The following is a 12,073-nucleotide window of genomic DNA, read 5'->3' on the forward strand; positions in this document are numbered from 1 at the left end:
GCCGTAACGAGTCGGAGTAGTATTTTAATCAGACACCCACCTTGGCCAACAAGAGGCTTGCACTCAGGATTAAAGAAAGGATAACATAGAAGTAATGACGAACGAAACTGACGTAACGAAAATGAATGCTGCATGTGTCGGCGAGGTCGATATGTCAGATTGTGGTCTGGTAATCTTGAGGGCAGACTAGTACCTAATTATTATATCGCGGTTATAAATCCTACGTGCATACGTGCATGCTGCATACTTTACTGCGTCCCTATACCTGCAAGCATCATTTGAATTGAAATATTCCGTTTGATTTATACTGTGGTGTAAGTGTAGATTCTGATTTCGTGTATGTTCACACCAGTCTATATAACAGTTGGTACACGGGTGTGAATGTGAATACGCACAACCTTCGCCACGAGTGTAGTTATACGTGATTGGTGCGTGGCCCACGAAATGATTTTTTAATTTAGGGTATTCCGATATCTTGGAGCTAAGCTCAAGCGATTTAGTAGAACCACGAAAAACCACAAAATATGCACATGCTGACCTTGCGAATGAATAATTTTTGTAGCATATATTCAACAACCAGAAAATTTGTTCGCGGCTTCTCTGCGTTATTTATATCTGACCCGCTGGCCATAAAGGTTGCGCACTGCGGTACAGTGTACACCCCTGGTCGGAAACATTGACCGGGTTTATAAGCACAGCTACGAGTCTTCACGACTACCGCTAGATGTCGGTATAGAAGATAGGATGTAAGATTGTAAGTGCAGGTATAGAGATTGTAAAGATTGTACATGTACAATCTCTAGTCCAAGTATCGGCAGTATGCAATAACCAGAGCTGGGCGAAATCGAGTAGCTGAGTTATTTGGTTCTTAATTGAGCATCAGGCTTCGAGTCTGTTGTGTTGTGCAAAGTTATGCACTGTGCACTGGTTGTACCGCAACTACTACAGTACCTCCAGCAACCGACGATTTCGTTGGCCATATACTACGTATGTTTTGAACTGAGACTTTAAATTGAACGAAAATCCTTTCGAACTAAGGACCAACGATCGATTGATAACCAATTTGGAATCAACTAACCAAATTCGACTTGATAATATTCTTCCCGTTGTTACACGTGAAGATGTCGCTGCCATCGCAATTTATTTCGTCTTCCATGTTGAAACAATGAAAAACTTTATCGCACGCATTAACTCCCGGCAGAATGCAAGTCTTGTAGTTCGGGAAATCACTACAAATAGAAAATGAAAGCAATGTAAGCATTGAACATACGATAAGACCTGATTCATGGTCGTCTTTGAGATACGCTAACAAAGTGAATTCCGACCGCTTTCAGCAAGGTTTTGATGATCCATTAAAAATTAACCCGGCCCTTCAGTGCCCATATAGTGATTTTCTGCCACTAAAATATATACATATAGGTGGTCAAAGTAGTCAATAGTCAGCAGTGGTATTAAATTATAGGAGTAGAAGTAGCTCCGTAAATGACTACTCAGTTACAATTAGAAGTGCCAATTTTCAAGACACGCCAAGGCTACTCCAAGTGGAAATGAAAAATGAAGGCAAGGAGTTTGATAATTCAGGTTTGGTCGCGGGGTCACATATACTTTAGCTTACCCGGATGTAGCTATATTTGAAATTTCCGCGTGCATCTTCGCGAATAACACAAAATGACCGATGGCACAGTACATATTTTGCAGTGTTGGGATCAAGTCTCTACCTTCGAGTCACAAGTCATCTCGATTCAATGCACATTTGGACTCGAGTCAAGTCAAGTCACTCGATTTTTGGAGGTCAAGTCGGGTCAAGTCAAGTCAAGTCATGAGTCAAGTCAAGTTGAATTTTCACAGTACGAGGCATAATTCATATTCGCATTGCATTTTGCAAGCTGCTTGAAATATACACATTTAGCCCCCATTTATTCTGAATCGAGTCGAATATATAGAGTTGAATATACATGCAAAAAGGCGTTGTATCGATCATGCATATGTCGAACTGCTAAACTACGCGATTAACTGTAATTTTTAGCCAAAATACAGATCCTACGAAATATAAAAAAATGATACGATACAATATAATCTAGCCACGTACATATCCATGATATACAATTAAAGCCGGCTCCCATTGTTGATGACTAATATAACCCTATACACGATATTCGTTCTATTTAAATGATACAAGAGCCATTTATAGAAGAGAGATACATTGATATCGGATTACTTCACTTCTGGTTTACGACAACGTAAGCTCTAAGCTCCGATCATGGTGTTTGCGGTCAATTTATTTGTGATGTAATAAAACGCACATCGCCCAATCATTGAGAGATTGGTTGCGCTCACAGGCCACATCAGCTTATCGTTAACAATCAGCACTTCTATATACGAGATACAGCAATGTAGTTGACAATATAATCACTTGATGACTTGAAATTGACTCGTAAATTTTGCTTTGAGTCACGAGTCAATCTGCGTTTCTGAAACTTCAAGTCAAGTTAGGTCTTTTTTGCAAAGTCAAGTCAAGTCATACGAAAAAGTTGACTCAAGTCTGACTCGAGTCATCCTAACACTAGGGCTGGGCAAAATTGAGTACCTGAGTGATTCGATTCTGAATCACGTAATATGCTTCGAGTCGAGTAATCGAGTATCACTCATTATGACGTCATAACAGAATGTAATACGTCAAAGTTCAAATATATACCGTGTATGCCACCACAAAGAAGAAATTGCCTGTTATCCATCTCATAAAATATACTTTTGTATTTTTCCGACCATACCGATTTCATTCCACTTGGTGACAATGTTGTGGGATAATCATGACTTCGGAAATGTGCTAGCCTATGTCCATGTCCAGCAAACTTCGTAGATTTGTACTATATGTTCGTATGCTGCTACGATACCGCCAGTCAAGATTTCAAGGGTTGCACTGGCGAAAATAGTATCAAACCTATAATGCTCGTTAGTAAATTAACTTTCAGTTGCGAGGAGCGTATAATATCAGTACTCGAAAAATCGTCTTTTACTACTGGAGTCGAATCATTAAAATTAATACTCGATTAAGATTCGATTAGTCGAATCATTGTGCTCAGCCCTACCCAACACTGATATTTAGTTACCGTGATACAATAGCTATTTCACGCGTTCGTATTACTATTTCACTCACAAAAAAATGCAGAAACACCCAAAAACTACATTTGACTTTACACAATACAAATTGTAAAAATTAAGTAGTTTGATCTAAAACACTGCGAAGTAGAAAAAGAAGTAATCTAAGAATATAACTGCTTGAATAAGTAGTGCAAGCAGGCAAAGCCTTCTTGAGTACTCCGAAAAAGTGAAAGTACATCGTTACTGGCCACCTCTGAATATTTATACCTCATGCATAGAGCATTAGTGGGTGTGGCGATGGAGTTAATGATTATTACGTAACATCAATGCTACAAACATCAACACTCTACTGAAAATATATTCCTTCAACGTCCATGTCGAATGACCGTGTTGATTTCATAGCAGGGGTTCTTAAAGTATGGGTCCCAAACGTGGGTCGCGGAGGGTTAGATTTTGGGTTGCGACGGCACCAGAGCGATCTTCTTTATATGTATGTCTCATATTTGTTGAGCGTCTTACATCGAAGAAATCTCTTCGCGCTATGCGAGATTACCCGTGGTTAGCATGTACGCATTCGAGACCACTGTAATAGGTACTATAATAGCCAATTAGGGAGAAATGCAAAAGATTCATTATACTACAATATGGCTTGATCCTGAAAATGTGTCGACGTTTGCATTACGCAAATTGATTTGAATTCATGTTAAGGGATGTTCGCCATTAGTTTGTCTGGAAAACACCGTCGGATACCGTTTTTATGGTCTACTGTAGGGGTGTTTCGGTATTTCGAGGCCAACCCCTTCCGCAACGGAACACGTGGAGGCATGAAGATTTAACCATCACACGGCTGGGCTAAATGTGGTGCCAAAAATCTGCGGCGTTAATTGACCGTCGCTGGTTGACCAGCGGTCATCGAATTGGTACAGCTCCGTCCTTGCAATCTGAGTAGACAGTGGTACAAATGCAGTGCAAATGCGACTCGCAGAGGAAAATAATGCACCATGATTTGAAATCGTGAAACAGAAATGTTTCACAGAGCTGCGCTTTCTATATGTCCTACATGCCATTAAAAACGTAGCATGCTAATATTAAAATTGAATTCTTTTTTATATACGAGGCTTGGGTCGCGAGATGCCACTAAATTCGGATGTGGGTCGTGACCTAAATAGTTTAAGAATGGTCACTGCTTTATAGCATAAAGCATTCGTATAGGGATTATCAAATACAACGTGAGTGCGAAGCTCGAACGCTTTACCAAAACAATCTACCTTTTCACAATAAGATGAGCTATTAAAATAATATTTATTTTCTTAATATATTTTCACTCAGTATCCGCAATTGCGCATACAGTTACGATACGATACGATACAATTGGTACATGTGTACATTACCTGGATCTGCATGAAACTAATTCAGTTTTGTTTGTCGCCTCTATTTCGTCACTGCCATCCTCGCAGTCGATTCGTCCGTCGCAAAACCTAGAATTCAATCTTGTTCAATCTTGGTCAATCTCGTCCCGGCAGAACCCTTGCACAATGCGGTTTGGTTTTCTTGGAATTTTTTTTCTTGCGGACGTGCTATCATCGCGTGGTGATTTAGAAGGGTTATTGCTGGAACTGGTGATATACCAATAGTTGATTATAGTTTCAAATCATATATTGATCCGTTGTGTCGAAACATATCAATGTGCATTGTGCATGCAGAGGCGAATAATATAACTACTGATATGCGTAGTCTACTTACAGATCCACAATTATGATATTACAATATGTGGTTGAATATGATAATAGTTAAAGCGACGGGTATATGTAAATGTCAAATATGTAATTTTTTCGTGACATATTATGCCACTCATCCCACTGTTTTTAATAATAATGTACTGCTAATTTCAACCGGTTTAATGCACCGGTGTCGGACAATGTTAACTTCACAGGTGTGTTGACTTAAAATATTTTAAATTCAATCACTATTCGTGGACTTACACTATGAAATACTTGGAATTTGGTGTAGGTCATGAAACACTGCAACCATTATAAACTTATACAACAACTGACTTGTCATTGGAAAGCAACGTTTTGTCACTGCACTGGAATTGATGGAAGCCGCATTCCTCTTCTAATTCGTCACTCATGTCTCCACAATCGTCTACTCCGTCACAGAGCGCCGGGGTGTACTCGAAAGAAAAGTCTCAATGATAATAATCGCCTGCATTCAATTGATTAGCAAGACAACTACTATATCATATAGGATACAGTCACGTTTGTTAGAAGAGGTGATCAATGGAGTCACTGCTGCATTCGAATAGAAGAAACGCTGTGAAATTCTACTTGCTTACAGAGGCTTGGTGGTTCACACCTCAGGGACAATGTGATACATTCATACCTTGGGAAGACATTTTCCATTCTTGCAGAAAAACGAGTTGTCTGTGCAGTTGGGTGTGCATTCGTCGACTCGGTCTTGGCAGTGATCGATACGGTCACATACGTGTCTTTCAGGTAAAATACATGTCAGTGGGACATCATTCCATTTGCTGTTACAAGGCATACCTTTGGATGAAAGCGAATATCTCATGATCAATTTACACATATAAAACCTTACATAAATCGTAACAAATGTAATATAACGTAACAGCGAAATTTTACGCAGTGTCTGTAGAAGATGAGTAGGCTATATAGTGCAGTGTTTAAATAGCCTACATATTGATATGGGGATGCGGATGCATACTGAGAAAAGGCGTATATTGCAGGTCTGTCCGCCATTTTCGTGGTATCGTCTATCTATCTATCTAATACCGTAATAGTGTTTATTGTCAGAAGCAGTCCATCGGTCGTGTATTATACCAAGATCTCTTCCAATGACGATGATGCGAAAACCAATTAAATAGAAATACCCAGTCTGTCTCAATGGTAATTTGATAACTCTGCCACCAGGTATGTAAGAACGGGCGTCGCAGCGGTGCACGTCTCAGCATTATATTGATTGATAGCCGTATCGACGTAACAAAGGTAAAGGTGATTGAATCAATCTTGCTGCAAAGTGATTGATGCCCTACTTTAGGAGAGCGGTTGCGGTTAAAGTTCAAATAAAATCGGCGATTTCTCTATTTTTGAATAATTGATTAAAAGCCACATTGGCTCAGGACATCCAGTAATATTCGAGGTCTGTTCATGCAACATTTATGCTTCTGATAAAATCATGATTGTGTATCTATCAGAGACAGATGCTGCAAAATAGAAATACAAGTTTGAAGACAGGCACCGAACCATGTGACCATCCGGTATTGACTCAGTAAGGGGGCTCCCATATCATAAGGAGTAGTTGATAATCCCATCTATGTAGTAATAAAAACTAATGTGTGAGACGCAACTGTGGACGTGGATTACGATTTACTAGAAACGATGGATCGTCGAAGATATGGGGATGCAACCGCGATCGATGATTAGCCTAGTTAACCCAATTACGTTACCCGAGCACGGGACTATTTCTGCGTACCGCATTACGGCGAAGCCTGTAGTTTTATTCCAGCGTTTAAAAGCGAGGTATACTGTTTGTCATTGGCAAAAAAAGGCTTATCCAGTCGCCGCCAACTAATCTAGCGGAACAAATAGGATTTCCGCAGCAGATCGCGCCGTGAAACAATTACGCGTAATGATAACAAAATGGATTTGGAATGCTTGAAGTGTGCTGAGATGCATTACTCTCCGATTACTCTCCGATGACAAATAGACCCGTTCAATAACGCGGTGTAAACATTCTTATGGATTGTGCCTTCACATTCGATAACATTCCTGGTTCACAAACGCGAATTGAATAGGTATTATTCTCAATTTACTAAAACATTATGTCCATATCATTTCTTCAATTGGCAGCAATTATAATTCGGTGTCAAGGAAATCACATTATTGTGTCGTTTTACCGCTGCTTGCCACGAGGATATTTGCTGTGATTTCATCGCTACCGTCGCCGCAGTCGTCTATCCCGTTGCAAAACTTCTCCGACGTCAAGCACTTGCCGTTGTCGCACCTGTAGAGTAAATTTTTGCGACGGATTACATTGTCAACAACGCACCAAGATAACAACGTTGATTATGCACAGATTATTACGCGGGATGTTCGTAAATTGCTTTCAAAGCCCATCGTGCAGAGATCATCGGATCGCAAAATCCGTTTTTCTTTTCCTGAATCCCACAGGATATGAACATTTCAAAATTTCCATCGACTAAAATGGGATGAATGTGCCAGATTTTGAATTACATAAAGTATGGTGTAGGGGAGTAGGCCTACCATTGATCATTGGAAGGAGACTAGATTATGCGATCTACTGTATTGCGGCATTACATGTTAAACCATGCATAGATAAAATTCGCAAAATTATAGGTTTATCGTCCAATGCATATGTACCGCCATTGTAATAACACCCCCTAAACCCTATATATTTTATAAGTGATTACATTAAATTTACCAAGTCAGAATCACAGATAATGTTCAACTATCGCGTCAACGCAACATGTGGTGCAGTAGGGCGCTTGCTGTGATAAGTTCCATATATATGTTTTAATTGTCGATATTAATACCAATTCTACTACCTACAGACTGATAATGGAATGTTTTCGAAGGTGGTGTAAATATGTTGTAATGGAATTCGATATCGAACATGAAATACCTATTCCTAGTCACGACGCATTATGGTTGCTATATTTCTCACAGCAAGGACATTTCTTGAATACGTGATCTATTGATTCCCAAGTTTGTTTTTCTTTCAAATTGAGACATTCCGTATAGCAAATATTGGGAAAATCATGAGAGTGTCAAAGCAACCAGCTTTACTTTCCAATATTCTGCATCATTTTGGCACAAAAACATAGGTATTACTTTCGTAAATTGTGACAATACCCGATAATAATTGATATAGATATAAATAGCCTGATTTGCATCCAAAATATCACAGTGCAAACGCAGCAGAATAATAAGAAACGAAAATGTTTTCGTTGTTGTTGTAGAATTGAAGCTATACCTGAACGTGGGGATGATCGTGCCACACTCTCCGCTGACATCGACTATCTCTCCTTTGCTGTCTGGGCTATTATTTCTAGATTGGTATCTTGTGCACAACGAACCTGTGATTTGTAAAGTCAGTTTTATTGCAAGTTGTTTAAATCCAATGTTTAGTCGGGAAAAAAAAGCAAATAGCAAATGCAAGCAAATGTTCGATATCTCAGATAAAATCTCTGTCAGAATTGTGGAACCTGCAGTCTGAAATGAAGTGCCAATTTCAAGTGGAATGCGTCTCGTCGATTGACTTTTCAATTGGTTTAATGCGGCGTGTGTGCGTGTGAGCAATTTCAATAGTTTTCGAGCAGCGACATGCTGGATGTCTACGATTTTTGTATGCTCGTGCGACCTCAAAAAGGCTGAGAAGCACTGGCCCTAATTTATCATCTAGAACAGTGGTTCTCAACCTTTTTGTCTTCGCGGACCCCTTTCGGACAGTCACGGACCCCGCGTGCCCCCAAAAGTTCTTATTCAATTTAGCTCAATTATCGTGCAAATCTAATCTGGCTGGTGCAAATAATTACTGTGGGTTAGTCATAAACAGCAACAAAATGTCTTTTCTTGAAAATGATATGCTATTTATGTAGAGATTGGGAAGTTTTATTATTTCAAAGCAAATTCTGGCTGTATTTCTTGAAATACGTGATCGTGTGTTGAAAATCCGCGCCATCGATGTGATATGAACGAGCGCCGTAAATGCATTTCCACAAAGATAGGTGTTGGCGAATGTGATAATAATGCGTAACGCTTCCGGCGACACCTTTTGGTATGATCTCAACCTATATAGCACCCAAATTTGAGAAACACATTTTAATGAATAAATAACGTCCAGCCTAGTCATTTCTATATATAGTCATTTCTATATAAAAAATATTAAAAAAATTTAAAAAGTCATTTCTATCTAGCAGCTCATCTTGAAGTTATTCTGGTTTAGTGGTTATGTATATCACATGAGAATATGAATTTTTGCAAACATTTCGAAGTCGCCCCATATGACCTTACCACCCCAACTTTTTCAATTTTCCGAAAAACCCAACAAAACATCTCTAAACATCAATATGTTTGTATCAGTGGACTATTGTCAATTTTACAATTAAAATGAGTTTGCACAGTATGACAGACCGGGCATTCTGTTTGTTTGTTTTAGCTGTTATAAAGCGAAACTGCCTCGTGATTTCCCTAACTTATAGAAATACAAATTAGGTTATCAACCATTTTGCAAATTTTGAGGTTTCGCGGATAATTCCACAAAACCATTTCCCGAAAATTTCGACGAAGACTCAGCTTGACCGGGCAGATGTATTCCAAAGAGTGAAACACCGGTTTCTATACTTGCGTCTGATATTATCTCATAATCAGGTTATATACAGCAGCAAGCACCCCAATCGACGGATTTGGTTTTTATGATACAATAAGGATATCAAATCAAGATAGATCCCGTACGCCTGATAGTTTTTTTTCTTTAGTCATCGATGCATTCTTTATATCAATTTCTTTGATGTAGCCTAAATAAATAATCGGTTGACTAAGCACATAATTCACTAATAACCCACATATAGTGTGTCTCGTTCTTGCTATTGTGTGATTGCGGGCAACGCTCACAGCACAGAGTCAGTAAAGATTCACAAACGAAAAGCTGGATATTCCAAGAAAATTTTCGAGCAAATAAATTTCGAAATTGGCAAGGCGCTTGCTCGTTTAATGCCGAATTTCTCCTCATACTGCCAAATACGTGAATAATTGTATTACATGAAAAACGTTCACAGTACAGAACCTACAAAGATTCGTTTGTGAATGCGAACCTCCGAATTCCAGAAGTTCACACACAGAACACAAACGTGAACCTCACGTTCACACCATCCCTAATAACTACCCTAAACTGGCGTTGAAAGCTTGCGCAGTCTCGCGCGAACGAATGATTCACGGGTCATCAGAAATACTCCTTCCTATTAATTCCTCTGGGAGCTACTAATCCTCTTGGTGCTGCCGCCGCAAAGGACATTGCAATTACCGTGTAACCCGAAATGAATTGGGCAAATCGCCACATTGAATATCGGTGTCATTTAGCCATATATCTCGACAATTTATTTATCTCTAATCAGTTTTGAACCAAATGAGAAGCATGCAATACGTTGGCGTGACGAGTCAACAATTTTAGCTGTATTCTCAATCGTATTAATTGTATTTCCAAATTGAAAGCGATGCTGCACAGTAGATGTGTTGATATGATCGAATGATAAAGTGACGGTTAATTACCAAAATATAATATATATTTGCAATTATACTTCGAAGCAATGTTAAACATGATACATTTTCAACTCTCTTTAAACCTCTATCACAGTTTTGATATCGAGAAATTACAATTTCTTTGCTTATTGCCGTGGTCGTTGTCTTCTGAAGAGTGTGCAGCTTGGCGAAATAGCCTCGTTGTTGAGCGAAGCTCGCAGTTCTTCTTTAGTTCTCCCTCCCCTGACCGCGTGCATGTCTTCGCTGTTGTTGTTGTTGTTGTTGTTGTTGTTGTTGTTGTTGTTTTGTTGTTGTTGTTGTTGTATGTGGCTGGTGCTTGACTACTATGGTCTTGTGAACCAAACCACTTCGAAAATAATATATTCGCAAAAATTTGATTGATCAGGTGACTAATACGAATTCAATAACAGGCTGAAGCGTGTATGGACACAGTAATAGAGACCGTACTGTCGATATGATTCCGTCTAGCCGCATCCTCCAAATATCCTTTTTGGGAAGCATAAACTGGGCACACTATAGCAGGAAGTGTTCGCCCGTCTCCCGTCTCTTCTATACCATGCACGATTGCACATGCACGTGTGGCACTAGCAGTCTTCGTGGCACTTCATACGATAAAAATTCAACGACGACGTCCCGATTTAGAGCTCAATATAATGGAGGAGTGCCTTCGTGAAAAATTCAGCAGCGGGGGAATTTCCGTGATGGACGCGAGGATTTTGTGATATGCCGGCCCGTCATATGACGAGTTGAAGTCTTGAATCCTTCTATCGCGGCACATGAATGGTATGAGCGTTTCACTTCTGGAACCGACAGCTCGACCGGATCTTCAATATTGTCTGCATGATACGTTCATGCGGCCATTCTTGCTGATTCGTCAGCCGTTTCATTTTGCCGGAATCCATATCAAGAAATCATACCAGACACCAAACATTCAGACAAGATAGGCTTTAAATTTGGATTTCGATGACGTCACTCTGCTTGGGCGTGGATGTGGAATGAAAGGGTTGCATACCTGCACATAATCCAGGGCTGTAACCAAGTCAGAAGTTTCCGAGTCACAGGCCAATTTAACTTTTATAGTTTTGACTCGAGTCATTGCCAATTCCCCACCGGGTCAAATCCGAGTTCAAGTCAGGCAGCAACGGGTCGGGTTCGAGTCATAATGTTAAGACTCTAGTCCAAGTCATAGTGTTTACTGTTCAGCATCGAGTTCAAGTCAGGCTCAACTCACCTCTGTTAAACTCGTTGGTGATATCGAAGTCCTCGGATTCATAATATACTCATTTTCTGACGCTAAACATGTTTATTCAAGCAGATAAAAAGACAGTTTCTGGATATCTTTTTCAATTGACAAGCATAAGTTATATACAATGTGTCGAGTCACATGACTTGGTCGAATCATGCGCAATGACTCGAGTACAAGTTCAGTCAATACACAAATTGACTCAAGTCAAATCGAGTCGAGTGGTTACTACTTGGAAACTATGACTTCATTATCGTTAAGCCCACCCTCTTTAAACTGCCCCTTCCAGGTGGATATACACTATGCACAGGCCACGCCTAGTCGCTATGTCTACAATGCCTCGTACTGGCATGACAAGCAACAGCCGTATTCCAAAGTATCACGCATGCGGGGTCTATACGTTTTGGGTACTACGGCACTGTTTTGTCGG

The 12,073-nt window shown here is 39.7% G+C and overlaps 1 protein-coding gene across 5 annotated transcripts in view; it reads right to left on the reverse strand.

Moving 5' to 3' along the window:
* LOC145454789 (uncharacterized) overlaps nucleotides 1-12,073 on the reverse strand; it is a 43,237-nt gene that overhangs the window by 22,452 nt on the left and 8,712 nt on the right. For all 5 annotated transcript variants that reach the window (XM_080332775.1, XM_080332772.1, XM_080332774.1 and 2 more), the window contains 6 exons: nucleotides 8,116-8,218; nucleotides 7,019-7,125; nucleotides 5,485-5,648; nucleotides 5,157-5,275; nucleotides 4,494-4,580; nucleotides 1,079-1,229 (listed from right to left, as the gene is read on the reverse strand). In XM_080332775.1, the coding sequence (XP_080188901.1) occupies nucleotides 1,079-1,229; nucleotides 4,494-4,580; nucleotides 5,157-5,275; nucleotides 5,485-5,648; nucleotides 7,019-7,125; nucleotides 8,116-8,218 (731 nt within the window). The remainder of the gene's footprint in view (nucleotides 1-1,078; nucleotides 1,230-4,493; nucleotides 4,581-5,156; nucleotides 5,276-5,484; nucleotides 5,649-7,018; nucleotides 7,126-8,115; nucleotides 8,219-12,073) is intronic.

Source organism: Botryllus schlosseri, chromosome 13 (assembly GCF_051294905.1).
Source record: "Botryllus schlosseri isolate E-star chromosome 13, Bs_hap1, whole genome shotgun sequence".
NCBI classification, from domain to species: Eukaryota; Metazoa; Chordata; class Ascidiacea; order Stolidobranchia; family Styelidae; genus Botryllus; species Botryllus schlosseri.